General features: G+C 34.9%; 5 protein-coding genes across 5 annotated transcripts; 3 read left to right on the forward strand and 2 right to left on the reverse strand.

The window, feature by feature from the left end:
• Positions 1-7219: 7219 nt before the first annotated feature.
• Positions 7220-8746, forward strand: LOC139882383 (scarecrow-like protein 1). The gene has a single exon (XM_071866713.1). The coding sequence runs from the start codon at positions 7220-7222 to the stop codon at positions 8744-8746; it is 1527 nt and encodes a 508-aa protein (XP_071722814.1).
• Positions 8747-9350: 604 nt separating this feature from the next.
• LOC139882393 (small RNA degrading nuclease 5-like) lies at positions 9351-12598 on the reverse strand. Its single transcript, XM_071866723.1, has 14 exons — positions 12494-12598; positions 12197-12253; positions 12024-12089; positions 11802-11935; positions 11605-11711; positions 11345-11473; positions 11168-11238; positions 10941-11000; positions 10765-10820; positions 10616-10676; positions 10242-10509; positions 9954-10135; positions 9578-9873; positions 9351-9474 (listed from the first exon to the last, which is right to left on the reverse strand). The coding sequence occupies exons 1-14, from the start codon at positions 12596-12598 to the stop codon at positions 9351-9353; spliced, it is 1716 nt and encodes a 571-aa protein (XP_071722824.1).
• An 851-nt stretch (positions 12599-13449) lies between these two features.
• On the reverse strand, positions 13450-17333 carry LOC139882388 (protein GET4). Its single transcript, XM_071866718.1, has 12 exons — positions 17295-17333; positions 16960-17039; positions 16388-16466; positions 16179-16260; positions 15796-15946; positions 15224-15314; positions 14836-14919; positions 14686-14732; positions 14038-14166; positions 13846-13930; positions 13563-13643; positions 13450-13461 (listed from the first exon to the last, which is right to left on the reverse strand). Exons 2-12 carry the CDS (start codon positions 16980-16982, stop codon positions 13450-13452), a joined length of 864 nt encoding a protein of 287 aa, XP_071722819.1. The 5' UTR covers positions 16983-17039; positions 17295-17333.
• A 708-nt stretch (positions 17334-18041) lies between these two features.
• Positions 18042-19980, forward strand: LOC139882384 (uncharacterized). The gene is made up of 5 exons (XM_071866714.1): positions 18042-18175; positions 18495-18624; positions 18702-18902; positions 19189-19356; positions 19531-19980. The coding sequence occupies exons 1-5, from the start codon at positions 18042-18044 to the stop codon at positions 19978-19980; spliced, it is 1083 nt and encodes a 360-aa protein (XP_071722815.1).
• Positions 19981-20764: 784 nt separating this feature from the next.
• Positions 20765-21632, forward strand: LOC139882389 (uncharacterized). The gene is made up of 2 exons (XM_071866719.1): positions 20765-21002; positions 21316-21632. Exons 1-2 carry the CDS (start codon positions 20765-20767, stop codon positions 21630-21632), a joined length of 555 nt encoding a protein of 184 aa, XP_071722820.1.
• Positions 21633-22014: the final 382 nt, after the last annotated feature.

The raw sequence follows: 22014 nt of genomic DNA on the forward strand, positions 1-22014 counted from the left end.
TTAAAATTACATGGTACAATTATAATATTTAATATTTTAGTTAAAATTACATGATGTAATTATAAAGTAGTTACGTGTATTAAGATTATAATTGTGAAAACAAATATGTAAATTTCTTCAAATTAAATAAAACATCATGTATAATTTGAGAATTTTCTTTTATAAAAAAAAAAATCCTCATTATATCTAGTTAATACACAATATCATTTTAACCAAAATATCGGGAGTTAATATATAAGAATCTATCGTCATGTTTTATTGTTCTGCATAAATCCATCTTTATGTTTTATTTATCAATAGGACCGGAGGTCCAAATATTTTGAGGAATCTGGTTTAGAGGTCCAACAAGAAACTGTTAAAAAATTAGCTAAACACCATTAGAGATCAATCTACAAATAATCAAGAGTACTGATTCTTAATTTCCAAGGCGAAGCGATAGGGTTCAAATATTGGATCAAGATGTTCTAACAAATCGGATGCAGATGTAAGTTCAATTGATATCTCTTTACTTAAGAGGTCGAAACTCTCTAAGTTTCATTCGATGGTTCGGTAGTTAGTTCTCATTAACGAAGTCGACCACCCTAATTCAATAATTAATATAATTTTACTTTTATAAAAAATATATATATAATAAATCTAAATCTATCCAGAAAAAGAATTGATCGTGACTTTTTTTGAAGATCTGAAATTGTTGGAAAAGAAACAGAAACCATTAATCACCTCAGCATTTTTCCAAACGCTTTCTGTTTTTGAACTCCCGAACCATAGCTAAAGTATAGGGATGTCCTTATTAAAAATAAAGCACGTAGATGTATTTATAGAAAATAATAAAATATGGGGATGAATTCCAACAATTTCCCCAAAGCATAGGTTTTTCGCACCCAAGTTTTTTGTATGAAGAGACGGTCCTATATTTCAGACATAATTAATCGCTATCCTAAAGCCATATGTGCATTTCAGCTTGAACTCGATCATTGTCTATGAACAACCTCGATAGTTCTTTACGCATGGAAGATCGAGTTAATTAATTCTTGGTTGAGATGATTAATTCAGTAATTAATATCGACGAGAGAAGATTTAGGAGAATATTTTGTGCTCATATTTTTTGGACACTAAACATTTTTAGGATAAAATGGCTATGCTTGACTAATTAAGACCTCTCTTTGTAATGAGACGAACCTCCTCTAGAAAATTCTTGTGTGCACATTGTGTAACACGTCATTATTTACACATGCATATCATAACTTTTCTATAAAATATAGTAATGTAATTAAATTTTTTATGGATACCGAAAATTTCACATGCCAAATAGTGATTTGTACATGTAAGTGATAACGTGTTACAAAGTATGCCCATAAGAAATCAACCCTTAATTAGTTACCTGAAATCATTCAATGTCTCCTAAATTATGTAATCGAATGGATTCGTCAATTAGGAATTGAGTACATGTAAATTAATTAAAACCTTAAAGTTCTAAAGCTACAGTAACTTGATAATAAGGATCATGTTTTGTGTCTGTGAGATTGATAGGAGACCTCCATTAATAAAGTCATTGATCAAAGTATAATCTTGCGCGTTAATACACCACTACCGTGTAAGCACGGCATCAACGAGCAAATGTATGGTTAAACTGTCTTCCAATTGCCAATTCGTCCTTGTAATTAATTAACTAGTTTTCCATGCAGATGGGTAGTCAAATACAAACATTGAAACATTTTTATTTTTATTTTGACACAAAAGTATAGTTTAATTATTAATCATTTCAAAGTTGGTTTCTTAACTGATTATGATTTTATACCCCACGAAATCAAACACTTGGAAATTCCATCTAAATGTGCTTCAAATAGCTTGTCCATGAACATCAACCATTATATCAATAATAAGTAAACTACACATCATCACATTGATTTTTTCTTTTCTTTTTATTGATTGGTGGGTTTAAAATGATTTCATCTTAATTATTAATTATTTTTGTTTATACTAAAATAAATAGTAGGTGTCTCATATATATTTATACATTTAAATTTGGGGAAAACGTAGAGAATTCCATACATATCTTTCTATGTTTTAAATAATTGTACGTTTAATTAGATATATGTCTTTTTATATTTTAAATTGTTGTACTTTACACAACAATTGAAAATATGGAATGACACATAAAATACATATAGAATTATAGCCATAACAAATAATATATGATGAACCTTAACTTAATCTTAGATAAAAAAAATTCGTTTCAACTGTCAGCACATAAAACGGTAGGAAATTGATCATGAAGTTTTTTTCATTCGGGGTCGATTGTTTACTCTATTAACATTGAACATATTCTTGTTTAACTATAAAACTAACTCTATTTTTATATTATGATTAAAATATTAGGGTTTGCGTTGTACAACGTACTTAATCCAGATTTTTTCAATTTTCTAAATATATACTGGTGTTCAACTATAATCATCAGCATTTTGTGATAATGACACTTTAGCTAACTTCATGGTTCCTATCAAAAGCATCAAAATTGAGTCCCTTTGTCTCATTTGCTTTATTAATTAATTGATTAAATATTAACCTTCATTAATAGTCTGTGATTATAGTTTTTCTCTTTCCCAAGTAATAGTTTTTAAACCGCGTTTTCATAGAATAGAATGCTATAGCCTCTCTGTAAATTGAAAAAATTATGTGTTCAGTTTTTTATCGTGTCGTGGATTGAAATTGAAACGAGAAATTAATTTTACGAATATCGATTATGAGGATATTCGAAAAGACCTGAAAAATAGGATTGTATGCTATAGCTACCAACATAGTGAGGGGTGCGCCATTTTTATACATCCTAGCCCTAATAGATAAACATAAAAAACATGTCTCGGAAATGAGGTTTTCGGGACTGTTAATTACAATTAATTAAAAAAAATTAAAGTCTATTCCCGGAAATATAATTCCCGAGACTAATTAATTACCACACAAAAAACACTATTCATGAATAGTATTCCCGTAATTGGAAATTCCGGAACAAACTTAAATATGACTAATCGCGTAATTAAATTAATTGTCCCGAAAATAATATTTTCGAGACATATATATTTACGAATCATAAAAAGTCTATATTCGTATCGACCTTTTATTCATGCATAATTATAATTTCCTTAACGTAGTGAGTTATTACTATATATGCATTCAACTTGATGGAAAAAATCAGCATAAAATCAAAAAGAGATCCATCCATTTCTAGACATCAAACAATATTCTTTCGAGAAGAATAGTCAATATCAAAAACACCCATAACTTCAAAGAGACAATCATCATCTGTATTTGGACTAAATATATATATTTTCACCAATTAGATAAAATTTTGTTGATGATAGTCTACACTTTACCGTGATTTAGTTAAGTAATGGGACATCAAGAAACATTATTATAATAAGAAAATAAAAGGTGGCCTGAAGGAGTTGGTTGCTAAAATTAGAAAAAGTGAGCACAATGCAATAGTTTGCGGGATAATATTTCAATTTTTTAAGGTAGGAAGTTGGCTAGACAGTTATCAAAATACTGCTAATACTACGACACACTACCTACCTACCACTTAATTGTAGAGCTAATTTTGTACTTAATTTCGTCTTATATATGTCAACCTTTGACTACTACAAGGAAAACAAAATAGACGAATCAAAGTATTTGCTCCATAATCAAGGTATAATTAAAATCAAGTTCCCACCTATATATGGATTAGGGAGGTAGAGCAGAGCACGGTAGAAACTTACATGAACGGAGGTTGCTACTTTTCTTATTTTAGTATAAACATATACCCCTTTCGTTTTAAAATACATAATTTTTTCTTTATAAAAATATATAAAAAAATATCATGTATTTTAATATGAAAGTAATATAATATATATGTAAACATATGGAGGAAGAAAGGTAAAATAGAATATTAGAGAATTTTAGAGACTAAAGTGTAAGAACTGTAAAGCCTAAAGGACGGCATTGGCACAACCAAACAAATTTAAATAAGGACCAAATTCTATTATGATTCTCAAGGGACTAATTTTTCAGAAAATATAAATAACGTAAGAACGATAGTAGCGCCGCTCCCACCGATTCCACGCTCCGGCACGAGGTTCCTACGAGACATACCAGTACCATCTCGCTCCAATGGGTAGAAATTGGCACGATTGATTCATCCGGTGTGTAGGATCGCATCTTAACTATCATGTCCGTAACTTCAATTCATGTTAAAGGGCCCAAAATTGAATTAATAAAAGGCCCGTGATGACTGACTCAAACCAAAACGTCGCTGTCCAAATAACACCATTTGAGGAACATGGGCTGGGTCCCATTTTAATTCAGTCTTTTAGAAAAGAATCTCATAAACACTTAAATGGATCGAAAGCATTGTGATTAGGCCCAGCTGACATCACTACTTCATTTTAACTTTTAATTTTATCTACTTAGTTTAAAACAGTAGACCGTAGTAAATATACGGAAAAAACTTCGGGTTAGCGATGAGGATAGTGGCATAATGATTTGATATAAAATTCGATATAAAATTGTAGATTCGACTTAAGGCGGGCGAAAATTATATTTGGAAAAAAAATCAGGTTAATTAATTTATTTTATTTTCTGACCGGAAGTTTATTTTAGGTGGATTTTTATTATATTTTTTGATGAATTAATATTTTAGGTGGAATAACGAATTTCTTATTTTATTTTTGGAGAAAATTGAGTTCTTCATTCCTCACGTTATACATTCACACCGTTTATATTTCTCAATTTTAACCGTTAGATAAACATACTCCTAACGGTTATATTTTCACGATTTTTATATCCCTTTCCTGTTAACTTGACTTACGTGACCGTTAATTTGATTTACGTGGCAAACTATCACACAAACTACTAATAAGACAGTGACACTTGTCATCATATATATATTTTTAGTCATGTAGATATCCTACGAGTCACGTGATTAAAAATTTTAATTAAAAAAATGAAAATTAAAAAGGAAAACTAAATAATCATGTGACACGTACGATTTCCTCCTCTCTTTTTGTTTTTATTAATTTCCCTATTTAATTTTCCTTTTTTAATTAGATTTTATAATTACGTGACACGTAGGATTTTCTACGTGGTTAAAAGTACACGTGTGATGACATGTGTGATCGTTTTATTAATAATGTGTTTGACAGTTAGTCATATAAATTAAATTAACGGTGGAGGGGTATAAAAATCAGGAAATTATATACGTTAAGAATATATTTATCTAACGATTCAAAATGAGGAGTATAAACGGTGTGAATGTGTAACGTTGGGACGAAAAATTCAATTTTCTCCAAAAAAATTTTATTTTATTTTTTGTTGTAAAGGAACACTTGTTTTGACAAGAGTCCAACACGCGTGGATAAGATTTAGGAGACTTTGCATTTAGCATGCCTGATTAGCACTGGAACAATTAATTAATTAATTAATCTAATGTAGTATACATACGATCAAACACAAAAGAAAAAAAAAGAAAAAAACCATATTTATTTATTAATATGGCAAATTTTGTCATTGCCTAATTCCCACTATTGCTTTGTCTCTCATCCATCTATATAGCTTTAGTTTGATTCATTTCACACTTGGTAAAATGTTGTTTGTCAAAAGTTGGCATCTTTTAACTCCCACCCTCCCTTTTCTTGTCAAATATGAGACTATACAATCTCAATGAAATATTTAGTACAAAACGCACGCCTTGGTTTACGATCTCGATGCGAACTTTGTAGTTCAACGCAGATCGTAGAAGCACAAATCGTTGGTGAAGTTTTAAAATTCGATCAAACTCCGAGACACTAACATGTTCGTCATACATATTGACGAAATAGATATGAAATTAATATAAAACTGTCGGAAATTTTATTTTTAAAATAAAAACAATTATCTACTATATTACTTTTAGGATAAAAAGGGTGAAATCACTACTTGTTAGTTGTTAAATTAGCATAATTGAAAACATTATCCAACTAAATATTTATTTGGAATTGGACCTATGACTCAGAACATAATCCAAGATTAGATTGTATAACAAATCTAATTTAAGGGATAAATAAAGCATTCTTTAGTTTTGTGGACCATCATACAGAGCTTGACAACATTTTGTTCTGTCAACCACTCTGAGTCCTATTTTTCTCAGATCAGAGACATGTTTGTTTGTTGCATATGTCAATGGTTGGGAAATACAGTAAGCTTAAACATACATAACCAATAAGTAAGAGAAGAGAACATCTAGAAGACAAAGAAAAGCACTCTCTCTTCAAAGGAACAAGCTGTTGTTAGTTCCTCTCTTCTTTCTTTGTCCTTGTTTAAAATTCTTGGAAAGTTATTTCTTTGTATTAGGGTTTGTTCAAGATCGAAAATCTTTCCCATCAACTTAGATTTTTTATTTTATTAGTTTTGCTTTTCAACTGCACCCAACTTCTTTATAAACAAAAGATTTTTCTTTTATAAAGTGGGGTTGCTTTAATATTTGTTCTTGAGTACTATTCATATGGTCAAAAGCTCTCAATCAAAGCCTATGTTAATGGAGATTTATCTTCTTTCTTAGCCAAGTCTGAGGGTTTTGTTCACTTAATTGCAGGGTTTGACTCTGATTTTAAGTTCAATCCCTCTCTTTTTTGCATCAGGTAAGGTTATTTGTTACCAGTTCAGGATAACAATAATTAAGAATTTGACTTTGCTATTGTGTGATGATATAATTTTGCCTTGATCAATCATGTCTGACTCTGAGTATTGATTTTTTCTTGCCCTTGCTGATATTGGTTTGTTCATCTACCTAGGCAGAGAGCTAGATAGATTGTGGCCACAAAATAATCATTCTGTCTGCTTTTTTTTTCTCAACTTATAAAAATCTTGCATTTGATTATGGTTTTTGCACACCATCCTCTGGTTTTAAATTTTGATGTACTTTGTCAATACTCAAACCTAAGTTGAGGATTTTACTCATATGATCACTGACCAATTTTAAAAATGTTGAAGTTTGACTCAATCTCAAACATCATTAGAGCATGAATTTTGATTCAGTTACTGATATCTTTCAGCTGAACTAACACTTGATAACTATGAAATCTTTCAGATAATTTGTCCAGAAGGAGCAGAAGTTTGTCTGATTAAAGAAAGACATGTCTCGTATTTGTTGCAAGTGAAAAAGGCCATAGTATATGAGTTTGAAGCAGCGCTAGCAGAAATCACAACCATGTCTTTAGTTAGGCCTGTGGAGCACTCAGCAACGTCATGTAGAAACCCAAAGTCCTACTCATTGAAGGAAAACAATGATTCTGACTCTTACTCCATCGACAAATACTTCACCGACTCCCCATCAGAAGAACTTATCCACCCACCAAGCATCTCAGGAGCTTCTTTCGACTCTCTCCGGTATCCTTCCAATTTTGATTCAGAAGGCGGGGGCTACGATGAGAATGAGATGCGATTAAAGCTTCAAGAACTGGAGAGAGCCTTACTTGCTGACAATGACGTCAATTTCGACCAAGATTATCAAAGCATGGATGTCGATGCTGAATGGTCTAGCCCACTTAACGACGACGACGAGTCTTCTTTATCATTAGGTTCTAACCTCAGCACCACCAAAGAAACATCATCTAAGAATCCTAGAGAAATGCTGATGGAGTGTGCCAGTGCAGTATCAGAAGGAAATCACGAAGAAGCATTATCCATATTAAATGAGGTCCGTCAGATTGTCTCGATTCAAGGAGATCCTCAGCTAAGAATCGCTGCTTACATGACGGAAGGCCTCGCTGCTCGAATGGCTGCCTCGGGGAAGTATATCTATAAAGCTCTCAAATGCAAAGAACCACCTTCTTTGGATAGGCTTGCTGCAATGCAGATCCTTTTCGAAGTATGCCCTTGTTTTAAATTCGGGTTCATGGCTGCAAATGGTGCCATTATAGAGGCTTTTAAAGGTGAAAAGAGAGTACATATAATAGATTTTGACATAAGCCAAGGCAGTCAATACATTCAGCTTATCCAAACAATTGCTACTCAACCTGGTAACCGACCCCACCTAAGACTTACAGGAGTTGATGACCCTGATTCCGTTCAGCGACCTGTTGGCGGGCTTAGACTTATCGGTATGAGACTCGAGAAGTTAGCCGAACAACTTGGAGTAGAGTTTGAGTTCCAAGCTGTCCCCTCGAAAACCTCCATTGTTACTCCGTCAATGCTCGACTGTAGGCCAGGGGAGGCATTAGTCGTCAACTTTGCTTTCCAGCTACACCACATGCCTGACGAGAGTGTTTCGACAGTAAACGAAAGAGATCAACTTCTCCGGTTGGTGAAAAGCTTGAAACCGAAACTTGTTACGGTTGTCGAGCAAGATGTGAACACAAATACTGCGCCATTTTTCCCGAGGTTCATTGAGGCCTACAACTATTACTCGACGGTTTTCAATTCTCTGGACGCGACTCTGCCGAGAGAAAGTCAGGACAGGATGAATGTTGAGAAACAATGTCTGGCTCGAGATATAGTGAACATTGTGGCTTGTGAAGGGGAAGAGAGAATTGAGAGGTATGAAGTTGCTGGGAAATGGAGGGCAAGGATGACAATGGCTGGATTCACTTCACAGCCGTGGACGAAAAACGTGGTTGACATGATCAGGGATCTCATTACTCAGTATTGTGACAGGTACAAGTTGAAGCAGGATTTGGGAGCTCTTCACTTTGGCTGGGAAGACAAAAGCTTGATTGTTGCCTCCACATGGAGGTAATAATTTATTGATTTTGTGTGGTAATAACAACTTTTGTCTTCTACTTTGTGTCGTTGTGTTATTCAAGGAAGACAAAGGGAAGGATTGTTTAGTTTTGTGTTGAATGCTATATGCTCATGTAACATCTATCAGTTGTACTGCTAATTATCTAACGGATTGTGCATTTGTTATGTTTCCATAGCTCGCTCATGTTATCTTCTGTTTACTTTATCTGGCTCTCTTTCCACTAATAATGTCCTTAACTTCTTTAGGTGTTGTCATAAAGCACAACATTTTTCAGATTTGGTTTTTCAGATTTTTGTACCGTATATATTGTAACGTGCTGTAGGTTATATACACATTATCTATAAACACTAATAGTGTATCGTAATGTAAAATGCTCGATGGTCGATATGTAACGTTGACACCTTGTCACACAAAGGATAACACACGTCATTAACAACTACTAACATGAATGACTAATAGATTGTAACAAACTTTTCTCTTCCATCTATTACCAGTTGTTAAAATTCCTAACGTTACAAGATTTTCTTTATAAAACAATGAATAATGTCTAGTTATCATCAAAATTTGAGGGAAAAAAAAGGCTTAACAATCTCCTCACTCAATGCTTCACCCCAACAAAACATAAAGCAACTTCTGCTTGAGCCTGCAACTCTTCCAGGGCCTTGACAATCTCCTCACGAGGACTTTTCGTATCACTCTGCTCTGCCAACATTTTCCGCAATCTTCCGCCCAATAACAAAAAAAAGAGAAGAGAAGATGACATTTAGTGAAAATGATATAATATAAATCACAAATTTTGCAACTTTTACTTACTTATCTAATTACCTGTGAACGGAAGCTATGTCACCATGTCCTGTACATACTATAAGCATGGCATTACTAGGCAACAAGGCATAGAGACTACTGACTCTAGTATTTACACGTGTAAGAACTTCTTTCAGTTCAGGTGAAATGCAAGCTTTCACACTTTTTTTATTGTTAGGCTTCTTCTGACATGTTTGTAACGATATCAGCTCTGCAACTTTCGCATTCAACTTGGCTTCATCCTCTGCTTGTTTCTCGTAATATGAATTCAATTCTGAGAAGTGCGTCCACACAAAGTGTATTCGGTCATTCCTTACCTAAAATGACTAACAAATGTCAGGAAGCTGGAAAATCTAAGCGGTTTAGAAGCAAAGTTAAATAATCCATACAACTATACCTCCTTTTTAGCCTTTGTAAATGCTTCATCATCGGAGCATACAGGGAAAGCATGAGATGAATCGGACGCATATCGTTTCACAATTAAAGGATCATCAATGAAAGATGCAATTTTGCCATTATCGCTCAGAACACTAAGGAGCTTTCTTCGCATGAAGGAAGGAGGAGCGCCGAAATCAGGTCCTACAAAGCACAATGAGGGACACATTATTTGCATCTAAATGCTTTGAAATGGATTTACATCTTTCTTGAATTTAAATGTTTCGCAACATGTTCAGGGAATACACACCATTTCTAATTTTTAACAATGCCAGTTCCAAAGCACTCCTCGCATCTTCGGCACTATCATGCCCATTTCCTGACTGTTGTATCTCTTTCTGTAAAAATCTCTTGGCAAGTACACGAAGAGCAGTTTTATAAGATCTACCTCTAGGATGCTTGTATAATAATGCAGTGTCTATTACTGTATTGTGTGAGATTTTCAAAGCTAGCAAGTCGTTCTCTAGGGAATGCCCGACAAGGGTTGTCTCTTTGAAAACCAGCTTCAGAAAATCTTCCTGAAGAGAGCAATAAACCGTAAATAAATTGATCAGAAACAATAAAAATTTAAAGCAGAAGTATGGGGACAGAGACGAAAAATGTGAGAGAAACAGAGGAAAGAACCTGAACATCTTTCAGATGTGTCGTCACTCCATCCAACATCTGAGGCGTGATTCCACTAAATCTGTACAATCGGCAAGGACGATTTCAATTGAATAATAACACTAAGAGCAACTATTACAACCAAGCTTTTCATGGAAAAAAATGATTACCTGGTATTGTAATCAGTGATTGCATTCGACGGTTTAACTAATTTATCCAACACGACCTGGAAAAGGTCCAACAATTCAATAAACGTTCACGAGCTGATTGATACGAGACACACACACACACACCAAGTTCTGATGCATCTTGCCAAATAAAAACTAAAACACACATTAGAACATACCTCGCCTTTTATGTTCACCATAGTCACTCTTGTGAGCTCAAATCCCTCTTTGGTGATGCACTAACCCCAAAAACATGAGTACAAATTCCTCGTTAGAAATTGATAAATAAGGTAGGAGTAAATAAAAATAAAAAATGAAGTTAGGAGTAGATAAATAAGCTTCCAGACATTTCATTACAAAGTTCAACATGCTACTATTTACAATTCATAGGCAGCGATGGACTTACCATCTCGCAATCAAGTGCCAAGATTTCATTGGGAGGTGAACCAGAAGGAGAGGGAAGGGTAGTAAGAAACCCTGAACCAAATAGAACAAGAAATCATGAAACTACAAAACAATGAACAGTGACACTGGCAATTAAACTAGTCGGGGACAAAAGAAAAAAATTGTGAAGTTTTATGACCTGGTTGGTTGAGGCAATATCCATTATCTTCCAGTTCTTTAGCAGTAAGGGTATAATACGAAACAGGGAAAGGTAAATCTTTTGAGAAATCCTCAAACAACTCACTGAAGTTTCCTGAGTTAGATAGTTCTGCAAAATGAAGACGTGGCTTTCTTATTTCAGAAAATAGTCACAGAGGTGACCCAAAAAGGCACATAGTTTCTCAGGATCATCATAATCATGTGTTGCTCAACAATTAGAGTGCAAAGCAAGTGAAATACCTTGTTCAGAGGTCTCATTACTCTTTTGTGAATCAATTTCTTTTCTCTTCCTCTTCAACTTGCATGTTAGGAGAGCATCTATTGTGTGCATTCGATCTGATAAACAGCTAGCATAGAACAAATAACTCAAAGCGTAAGATTACATACTAGAATTCACGTCAAGTAATGTTCAATAGAAATCCATATGATGAACCAACCTAAGAGCCAAAAGTGCCTTGGGATTGCCGCAGCATTGTTTAAAACCAGAAAGTAATTTAGTCTGTGACAAGTACAAAGCTCCATCCAAACCGGGGATGTAAAGCATGACGACTTTTGGGATCAAAGGTTTGTTCTGCAAAACACACATCACCATCTCATATTCAAACACAATGAATTATTCCTTCCTATACCAAAGAAAACGAACGGCATAAACTACAAACCTTAATGAAAACCCAGGGTGGCATGAACCCATCAGCAAGCACCCAAGTTACAAGTCCTTGAACATCCTATTTCAAAACTCGGAGTTAATTAAACCTCGTTTATTAAAAAATGCATGAAGATGAGCGAATTCAATAATGAACCCTGATAGTGTTAATGGAAAACAGCAACTTACTTGCAAGTTCAAAGTAGAATTAGCTTCTGGCATTTTGAAAAAAACCTCAGCTAATGCCTGCCCAAACAAAAAAAGATGCAATTCAATCAAAAGAAACTAATAAAGGTTTCGTTTTTAAAGCCCTCCAGCTATTGAGAAGTAAAATTAAGCTTGTTTTCACTACTGGGTCTCAAATTAAGCTCAATGGGAACGTAGAAAGCTGAAGCTAAAAGAAAAATAAAGAAAATCCATGGAAGTTGAAGGTCAAGTTCACATAAAAATAAACCAGACAGAGAGAGGGAGGGAGAGTAGTAGTACTTGGGGTCCATAGATATCGTAGAATTTGCTTTTAGGGGATTTATTGTCGTCTTCTTCCTCTGTCGTTGTCGTTGATGCGGCGTTACCATGTTCTGGAGACGCCATCTTTTTCTTATTCAGTACGCTCGCGATACACAAAGGAAGAAGACGGCCTTGTTCATCAGAGGGTTAAATAGGAAATACATAAAAAAGAATATATACGTATATATGTATTACGTATACGGCCAAAGTGTACATTTGGGTATTTGACATTTAGATTTTTTGACAGGATAGTCCTCAATGTTCTGCTTCGATTATATTTAGTCTCTGCTGTCGCAATTTCGGAAGCCACCTTGATGAATTGATCGATCGGGCAATGTGTAAGAAAAAACGTTGCCGTGTTCTGTTACAATATAGCGCTGTCTTGAAATTTTTTTACACGCCCATCTATTAGGAACAACCCAATATTCGCTTTATGAGTCGTATACCCAACTTTTCGAAAGAGAAAAAATCGCACCATCAGGCCATAGAAATTAATTAATCAACTACATAATTACTAATTTTATTACTCCTGACTTTTGCTGCAGTTTAATACTACTCTCTTGATAATTAAATGTCATATTTTTTATACAAATTGTTATATTGTTGTATAGAAAATGTGACACTTATTTAGAGACGTTTACCTCGGACGCATCTCTCAAGCAACTCATTACTTACAAAAATAATATTTGAATCAACCTTTCAATTAAATATAGTTATGTAGAATAATTAACATGTAATTGCATGAAAGAGTCGATTAAAAAGAATATACATATGGCCTTTCAAACAAAAAAAGGAAAAAGAATACATATGGAAAAAAAAATTGCGCATGAAATTGTAAAAAGACATTTAAAACGATGAACTTATATATCCAAAACAAATGCAAAACGTTTTTTTCTTTTCCAAATTTTTATGAATGTGGCTCCACCACTGGATATTCAGACCATCATCTGCACAGAAAAATGTCAACCGTATTAAAGTTTGACTGAGATGAACTGTGTAAAAGAGCTCACACAAGGATAGATTTATCAGTGAAACAATGTGTAATCACCTTGAAGATATCACCAAACATGCCTTGGAGAGGGTTTTTACGACGTACTCCATAGAACTTCTCAGCTATTTCATCTAGCAACTAAGCATGAACTTTCTGTGTCAGTCAGTTTAAAAATCGGCAAACAACTCCAATATGACATCTTATTGGTCTGATTGAGTATCAGTTAGAAACATCATTTTACAAAACAAAGAAGAGGAAGAAAAAAGTAAAATAGAATTAAGAATTATCAAGTCAAATTATGAACAAACATAAAAACAAGTACAAGGCTAATGATGCATACCTCGTTGAATGAAGGATCCCTGTCTATTCTTGATTTGTATACTTTTCTCAACTTTTCGAGAAGAGGCAAAGCATCTCTCTGCAACCTACATGTTGAAAAAGAAAGAACACAGTCAACTTCTACATGACTTCTTTAAAAATTGGAACAGCACATTCGAGTGACTTGACGGGAAGTAAATGAGATTCCACTTACGTTGGCAAGAGATAACGAACGAATTCAACCAGATCGGATTCAGAAAACTCAAGCCCATTAGCCTCCATGTGCTTCTTCACCTCATCCAAAAGATAATTAGCATCCCTCAAATTACCCATAGCCAAATACCTACCATCCAAAAACAAAAAAGGATATATTATTTCACAAGTATCATGATTTATGACCTCGGTTAAAGGTTAACTAGAACTTTTACTTCCCTATATGAAGGATCGATGAATATAATACTCAACATATGAGAATCATGATGAAGGAAGTATGCGAATATTCATATAAAGCATTCCTCTATGTATTTGAACTTCCACACACTCCTAACAGCAATTACATACATGGTTCAACCAGTGAGAACATTTCTGCAGAAAGCACGAGAACTTGGAAATTTGCCTCAAATTGTAACCCTCAAATTCCTCAAAATAGACTATTCCCACATTTCGTTACCATTTCCTAAAATCCAAGCTATAATTGAAGCAATTTGGAAGGTGGTGGCCTAAATAAGAAAACAACTACTCAATGACTAGTGAGAAAAATCTGACACATGGACTGAACTTCCTATTGAAAATTATAATCCAGATTCCAGAGGCTAATTTCTTCTGCGAACTGCCCAAAGTTTGAGAAAATTTTCATACTTACATCAAAATAGCCCGTGCAATGGCCAAATCATCTTCACCAGGATAACACTACATCAAGAATGAATCCAGCAGTTCAACCAAGCTCACCAAGTAATTTACAAATAAATTTTTCCATGGTTGGATGGAATGACTAAAGGAAATAAAGACTCACCTTGCCCATGAAATCGAGTAAAGTTGAAGAAAACTTCTCTGGGTCATTTCCTCTAACAAAATGATATGAAACTTTAGCCAGGTCCTGAAATGATATGAAAAAAAATTTGCACAAAAGCAACTTAAGCGAACTGCAGATTACTTATTAACAACAAGAAGATAACAAGAGCATTGGATTCAGTTATCAGCCAATCATTTATGCGGTTTGTAAAGTGATGGACCTTAAGATTGCGTTTAAAAAATAAACTAGGCTTCTTTCATTTTTCCATCAAAAACAAACACAAGTTTACAGTCCAAATTGTGACAAGGCAGTAAGAATCAATGAGCTCATCTAAGTCTGAAATTAATGACAGTGAAACACCTAAACATGTTACTATTGGTATTCATACCAACTCTGGTGATTGAGAGTACAGGTATTGTGCTAGCATAGAATGTAATTGTGGAGACCCATTCCTGGGAGCGCCAGACTCCGCAGACCATCTGAAAAAAATAAACAAATATGAGTAAAATATATTCTACATGGGTAGAAAGGACACAATTACTCTACAACTTCCTACATTTTTCGAATTTTCTTTTGCAAACAAAAACATTTACATTCTCCCTTGTAAAAAATCTATATCCATAGGCATTAGATTTAGATGAGCATAACATAACGGGGACTCTGCCGCATGTCAACTCCCCACAATATGACAAGCCTAAAGTAATTTCAAATGGTTTTAAAAGAAACAACTTCACAGTCAATATTCTAGAACACAGACCAGAAAACCGACAGAAATGTCACACTGAAAATATTGGGAGAAAAAGACAGTATTGACTATGAGCGTCTGAAAAAAGCAACGTGGGCATATAAATGTGCAGATAAAGCATATTCATAATAAGCAACATTCACAGTTTGAAGAACGAAAATCATAATAGACGAGTACTTTTAGGGTCATATCACCAAGAGACTATGATGTCATACTTAATAGCAGCTTTTAAGAATGAAGAGCAGGACTCAGCACGCATTTTTGCTGCTGTAAGGGCTTCAGCTAGTTTTTCTACATCATCATCTGCTCCCAAGTGTTGTGGCACGGGAACCTGGGGGATCGTCTCGTATATTTTCCTGAGACTGTCTGAGATTGATGTTTATCATAAGGAAATTAATTAACGGTTTATAATATAATTAAAAAATGAAGAAAATGAAGCCATGAGAAGGGAATGATATCTGAAGCATTAAAATATTTCAATACATATAAAACAAACAATAGCAATTGAAGTCAGTAGGCGTTAATTAAGAGTAAAAAGGTTAAAAGGTATTCGAAATAACTGTCTACCCTAAATGTAAATCAAAAGGCATGAACTCACCGAGGGAATTATCATCATAAGGTATTTTTGCTTTAGTGAGAGTATCCACATACAACACAGCAAGTTCTGCCCCACAAGTAACCTGAAAATATGTTGTGTTCATACATCAACATCGAATACTTGATAAACTTCGCGGTACTTATACTCCACTGAAAGATTATTGAAATAACAATCATCTTAAGAGAAATTGTAGAGTAGAAGGTGTGAACCTGATTATGCTTGAACTGGAGACATGCACCTGAATGAAGGAGATCCAACGCATCAGAGAATCTCTGAGCCATTATATATCTGTGATGAGGAAAAATTAAGACTTAGAGATTTACAAATGATAGGCTACGAAAATTATAGAGAAAAGAAAGCGCTTAATTTGTATCCATTGAAACCAGTACGTAAACATTGATATATTAGGATAACTGCCTTTATCACAAGAATTTGGACAATCCACAGAGAGCCAATTTACATATAGAAATTATATAGTTTGGGGAGTAACACTCAGATACTCCAATCCAAAAAATTATGCTATCATGCATGCCATTGCACAACACGTTCTTGTGAATCAACAAGCATAGATTTAAAGGCAGAAAACAGAACCACATACTCGAAGGAAGAAAGTTTGAGTTCATCATGAATCAATCTACATATTTTTGTGTTCCTCGTGGGCCTTAATTAGGGCATAGAAAGGAAAACAAGACAATAAGGAAATTGCATGTGGCACAGACGTTAAAAACAATCGGTACTGAATTCTGAGCCCAAAAAAATGACATAATAGACGCTGGCATACCGCACACTGCTAGACTTGTACATCTGCTGTGCTCCATAGTAGTTGCCCTCCTCTATAACCTTCTCCAATTTTTCAATATTCTAGAACCAAAAAGCAACAACATTAGGATCATCATTTATTTTATTACAAACATCCATATAAATACATTAATCCCATAATTCATATCAGTTTTGAGTATCAAAAAGAGTTCCTTATTTTCCGTCCGATTCTCAGCGACCAATCGTTTACGATTATACTTGAAGAAGATGAGGAAATCACACAATTTTTCAAAAAAAAGAAAAAACATAATTTGGAAAAAAGGAGACGAAAAGAGTAGAAGTTAAGTATGGTTGTACAAGTTGAGCAGGAGGTAGAGCTACACGTCTGGATCTCTCTCGTGTCGCCGACATTTTCTTCCTTCTGTTGCTTCTACTCCAACTCCAGCAATTGAAATCTGAATATCAACGAAATACTCCAATTAGCATAGCCTCCGACGGGAATAACAAACAACTAGTTTTGGATTAGACAATGATCAAAATAACTTCAAATTCTCAACTAAAAACAATTGACATCCAAAACTGAGCTTAATTTTATTTTCTGATCTTAGCTTTTCTACCTTAATCGGCGCCTCAACGAGCGGAAGTCACGGTGGTTTCTCTTCTCTCTGGTGTTTACAATTGCATTTGCAGCTACCAAGCTGTTGTGCTGTCAATAGCAGAGACAAATAAGTTCGTCGTTATAGTGAAAAATGGATTTCAAAGTCTAGATTAGTCGCAAAGCTTGTCAACGGCCCGTTTGGAGGGAAGGGCCTTGGACCGATTTAATCGAATCGATTCAGTTTGATTATAATCAATTCGATTAGAAAATGGTCAAAGTCTGAACCTGTCAAACATGGGCCTTGCCTAAAGGCCCAAATTCTGTTCTCATTTGGTCCAAGTTTAAGATTCTTTGGGCCTAGTAGTGGCGGTTTATTATCTGGATCCGACCCGTTTTGTTTCTAACACACGCAAACAAACAACCTAATTAATATATACTCCCTCCATTTCGTAAGCTGTGTGTGACTCTGTAAATCAATCAGCAAAGAAGGAGCTAGAAGGGAAAAAATGTCGAAGACGCTTGTTCAGCCGGTAGGCCAAAAGAGGTTGACGAACGTAGCTGTAGTTCGTCTTAAGAAGCACGGCGTTCGCTTTGAAATCGCTTGCTATAAGAACAAGGTCCTTTCATGGCGATCGCACGTGTAAGTTTTGCTTTCTTAGTAATCCAAATGAAAATCAATTGCTAGCATATGGTGCGTTTTCAATCATGTTTGGATATAATCGAACGTTTGTTAATGTATTCGATTTACGGTGCACCTGGTTCTGGCATTGTTTTTGACTTTTTGTTAATTATGTTCGTGCTGAGAATTGTTGGGAGCTATCGACATGCTTAAATTTGTTATTGATGACGTTTTGATTAGATTGATTTTGGAAATTATTTGTTTGCGCTGTGTTTGGGAATTTTTGGATACAGACAGTTTATAATAGTAATAAGCAAATGCTTTGTATTTTGTGAAACAGAGAGAAAGATTTGGATGAGGTTCTGCAGTCTCATACCGTTTACACTAACGTCTCAAAAGGAGTCCTTGCTAAGTCGAAAGATTTGATCAAAACTTTTGGAACAGATGACCAGACCAAAATATGCTTGGAGGTCAGTCTGTGTTCTAAGTTCTTAACCTTATTATTAATTCTGCTTGTGTGTTTTAACACTCCTGCTGGTGGTGTTAGATTTTGGAGAAAGGCGAGCTTCAGGTTGCTGGGAAGGAAAGGGAATCGCAGTTATCGAGTCAGTTCCGGGATATAGCAACCATTGTCATGCAGAAGACCGTCAATCCTGAGACTAAACACCCTTATACTATCAGCATGATAGAGCGGCTAATGCATGAAATTCATTTTGCTGTCGATCCTCATAGCAGCTCAAAGAAACAGGTATCTTGCGTTTCTAGATTTATATTCAACTGCTTTGATGTAAGATGATATTTCTAACTATCATTCTCAACTTTGTAACAAGTAGTTTGTTTGCAAGTCTCGTTGCTTAAAATAACAATCCACTATGAATTATCATACACAATTTATTCATTGAAGTTTTAATTTGTACTTGTTATGGGAAAACAGAAAACTACTAAGATGGTTGGATGTGCCGTGTTCTATTAATTGAGGTCATACCATTTGCACCAGACTTTATGTTCTCTATCTGATGAACTGTCTTTTGCAGGCACTAGAAGTTATTCGAGAGCTTCAGAAACAATTTCCTATAAAACGATCCCCGATGAGAATTAAACTCACAGTCCCTGAGCAAAATCTTTCTGCTCTTAAGGAAAAGCTAAACGCTTGGAATGCTGACATTGTATCGAAAGATGAATCTGGAAGTCAGCAATCTGTTGTAAGTTTCCAGCTTAGTGTTGCACTTTTTCCATTCGTTTGGAAGTCAGTACAAAGGCTTTGTGAATTGAAGAACGAGGAAACGCCATGATTGTTGACCTATGTTTGAACAGAACAGGAAATTGATTTTGGTCCTTTGCATGAGTATTGATCATTTTTATTTATTGAATTGCAGATTTGTGAACTGGAGCCAGGAAGCTTCCGTGACTGTGATGTCCTGGTGAGGAATTTACAGGGAAAGTTGGAAATACTTGCAGTCTCTGTAAATGCAGAAGGAGATACACAAGTGGACAATTACGATGATTTCAATGAGTTTGCATTGCACCGCGACCGGGGCGACAAAGAAATCGATGATCCTGTGGCCGATTTAAGTGAGAGGATTCAGAACCAAGCCATTTCAACAGAAAAGGGGAATGCTTCTGGAGAGGCAAAGCAAAGCAAATGCACAACTTGCAAAGCAATTGTCGGGGATGCCAAGGAGTTAAGGGAACACTGCGAGAGTGATTGGCACAAACATAATCTGAGACGCAAGACAAGACAACTTCCTCCTCTTACTGCCGAAGACTGCTTGGCTGACATGGAAATGAAAGAGTCAAAATCAGACTTGAATGACTATTCATTTTGAATAGGATGTGTCACTCTGATAATATCACCATCTACTTAGCTTTAGGTAATACTACATATTGTGTCGGAAATTGTGGTAGTACGGAAAACAGATCAGCTTTTGATTATCTTCACGGACTGTGTGTAGCTAGCTGAAATTTTTGTTTCGAGTCTGTTGTTACATTGTTGTCGCCTATTGTGAAATCCTTATTGATCATATCTTAAGACTTGAAAAATAGTATCTTTCTTAAATTTGTGATTTTTTTTTTTTTCGAATTTTTTCAGATTGATTCTCTAACTTGCTTATTTACTCTTTTATCACTAGATCACACGATCTGTGTGAACTCTTTATGATATTCCGTCCATAAATAATTGACCTGTGTATTTTTTTAATTTATTGATAATCGAATATATCTAATTCGTAGAAAATATCAAATGGTACCACAAGGATGGTAGTAGAAAGACTAATACTCGAAACATTTTCATGAGTTGTGTATGTAATGGTTATATTTAGGATTTGAGTACTCGAATCCTAAAGTAAATAAATAGATGCGGGGTCTATATTTTAACAACAACCACTCAAACTTGTCAAAAGATTAGGAGTCTATGGTGAGCCAATGAGGATGAGTTCTGTAATTGAAAATCTTTTTCCTTTTATATCCCAACATTTGTTGTTATCCACAATTTCTCTGTAAACTATTGACGCCCTCACATTTATTTTGTAACCATATCTATACTACATCTCAACTGATATTCTAAATCTTCAGAAGCAAATTTCCGCTGACTTTTACATTTACAAGTTAAAAATGGCTTTGGGAAGCTGTTTACAATTGAGCATAGTTGGTGGTACTGCTAGAGCTCAATATTATCAGATACAACCAGTTCAGTACAAGGAAAAGCTTAACAACATTCAAAGTATTAAAGGGTTGACGACCAACAAGTCCTCCATTGTTTCCTTCTCTGCAAGTTTCGGTCTTTCCTTGGCTACTACCAGATCCCAGAAACCTAGGATTGTCTGCAAAGCTAAGGAAGCTGTAGATGCAGGTAGACTAATTCAACTCTTATAAAGTTGTAATGATATGATAATCTATTGATATATCTGAAAGATATTTATTTATTTGTGCATTGTCTTTGTGCTGAACCAATTGATAATGGGGATAACCTTATCCAATCCTCTTATGTCCGCAGAATTCTATAAAAACCATCCATGACTTGTTGATGATTGTTTGGATTAGATAATGTTGAATATTGTTTTGATAAGGGAAATTAGGTGATAAGCTTTGTTGGCTCCTGTGAAAGTTACTTTTTTGTCTAGTAGTTAGGAATTAACCTGGTATGGTGATATTTTGGAATGCAGTTAAAGAAGTAACAGATAAAGCTTGGGAGAGTCAAGTGATAGGAAATGAGAATCCAGTATTGGTGGAGTTTTGGGCACCATGGTGTGGACCTTGCAGGATGATAGCACCAGTTATTGACGAGTTAGCGAAAGAATATGCCGGAAAAATCGCTTGTTTCAAAGTGAACACTGATGACTGCCCAAATATCGCCACTCAGTATGGGATCAGGAGCATTCCAACTGTTCTCTTCTTCAAGAATGGGGAGAAGAAAGAAAGTGTCATTGGTGCTGTCCCTAAAACCACCTTGTCCTCCACCATTGATAAGTATCTAGAGTAAAAAGAAACAAGCCGAGACAGCAAGCAAGCAACGACGCTGTATTTGTTTGTTGCTTGCTTGCTACTCTCGTCTCATCTGCCAAGTTTGTTAATTAAATTATATATTCGAATAGCACAGCTGTTTTAAGAAAAACTTTGTTTTGTATGGTGTAAATACATGACCCATGAGTAAAATCATATTATTCTTCATCCACTCAGGTTGAAGTTTGCATGGCTTATCAAGTTGAAACTTGGGTTATAAGTTTCTTGAAATGGCCAAAATTTACTTTGCATAGACAATCCTCTGTGATAAATGAAAAGATTTTCTATTCATGAATCACCATGAACAAAATTTATAAGCATCAGCAAAGCGAAACTAGACACAAATCAATAATACTACATCC

This window comes from Rutidosis leptorrhynchoides, unplaced genomic scaffold, assembly GCF_046630445.1.
Source record: "Rutidosis leptorrhynchoides isolate AG116_Rl617_1_P2 unplaced genomic scaffold, CSIRO_AGI_Rlap_v1 contig263, whole genome shotgun sequence".
Classification (NCBI taxonomy): domain Eukaryota; kingdom Viridiplantae; phylum Streptophyta; class Magnoliopsida; order Asterales; family Asteraceae; genus Rutidosis; species Rutidosis leptorrhynchoides.

Coding starts and splice junctions, on each gene's coding strand:
- LOC139882383 (XM_071866713.1), top strand. CDS start 7,220: ATGTCTTTAGTTAGGCCTGTGGAGCACTCAGCAACGTCATGTAGAAAC.
- LOC139882393 (XM_071866723.1), bottom strand. CDS start 12,598: ATGGCGTCTCCAGAACATGGTAACGCCGCATCAACGACAACGACAGAG. Junction 11,712..11,801: donor AAGGCACTTTTGGCTCTTAG/GTTGGTTCATCA, acceptor GTTCTATGCTAG/CTGTTTATCAGATCGAATGC. Junction 11,239..11,344: donor ATATTGCCTCAACCAACCAG/GTCATAAAACTT, acceptor TATTTGGTTCAG/GGTTTCTTACTACCCTTCCC.
- LOC139882388 (XM_071866718.1), bottom strand. CDS start 16,982: ATGTACAAGTCTAGCAGTGTGCG. Junction 16,467..16,959: donor TACAAGTCTAGCAGTGTGCG/GTATGCCAGCGT, acceptor TCCTCATCACAG/ATATATAATGGCTCAGAGAT. Junction 14,733..14,835: donor TACTCGATTTCATGGGCAAG/GTGAGTCTTTAT, acceptor TTCTTGATGTAG/TGTTATCCTGGTGAAGATGA.
- LOC139882384 (XM_071866714.1), top strand. CDS start 18,042: ATGTCGAAGACGCTTGTTCAGCCGGTAGGCCAAAAGAGGTTGACGAAC. Junction 18,176..18,494: donor CTTTCATGGCGATCGCACGT/GTAAGTTTTGCT, acceptor TTTGTGAAACAG/AGAGAAAGATTTGGATGAGG. Junction 18,903..19,188: donor ATAGCAGCTCAAAGAAACAG/GTATCTTGCGTT, acceptor TGTCTTTTGCAG/GCACTAGAAGTTATTCGAGA.
- LOC139882389 (XM_071866719.1), top strand. CDS start 20,765: ATGGCTTTGGGAAGCTGTTTACAATTGAGCATAGTTGGTGGTACTGCT. Junction 21,003..21,315: donor TAAGGAAGCTGTAGATGCAG/GTAGACTAATTC, acceptor TTTGGAATGCAG/TTAAAGAAGTAACAGATAAA.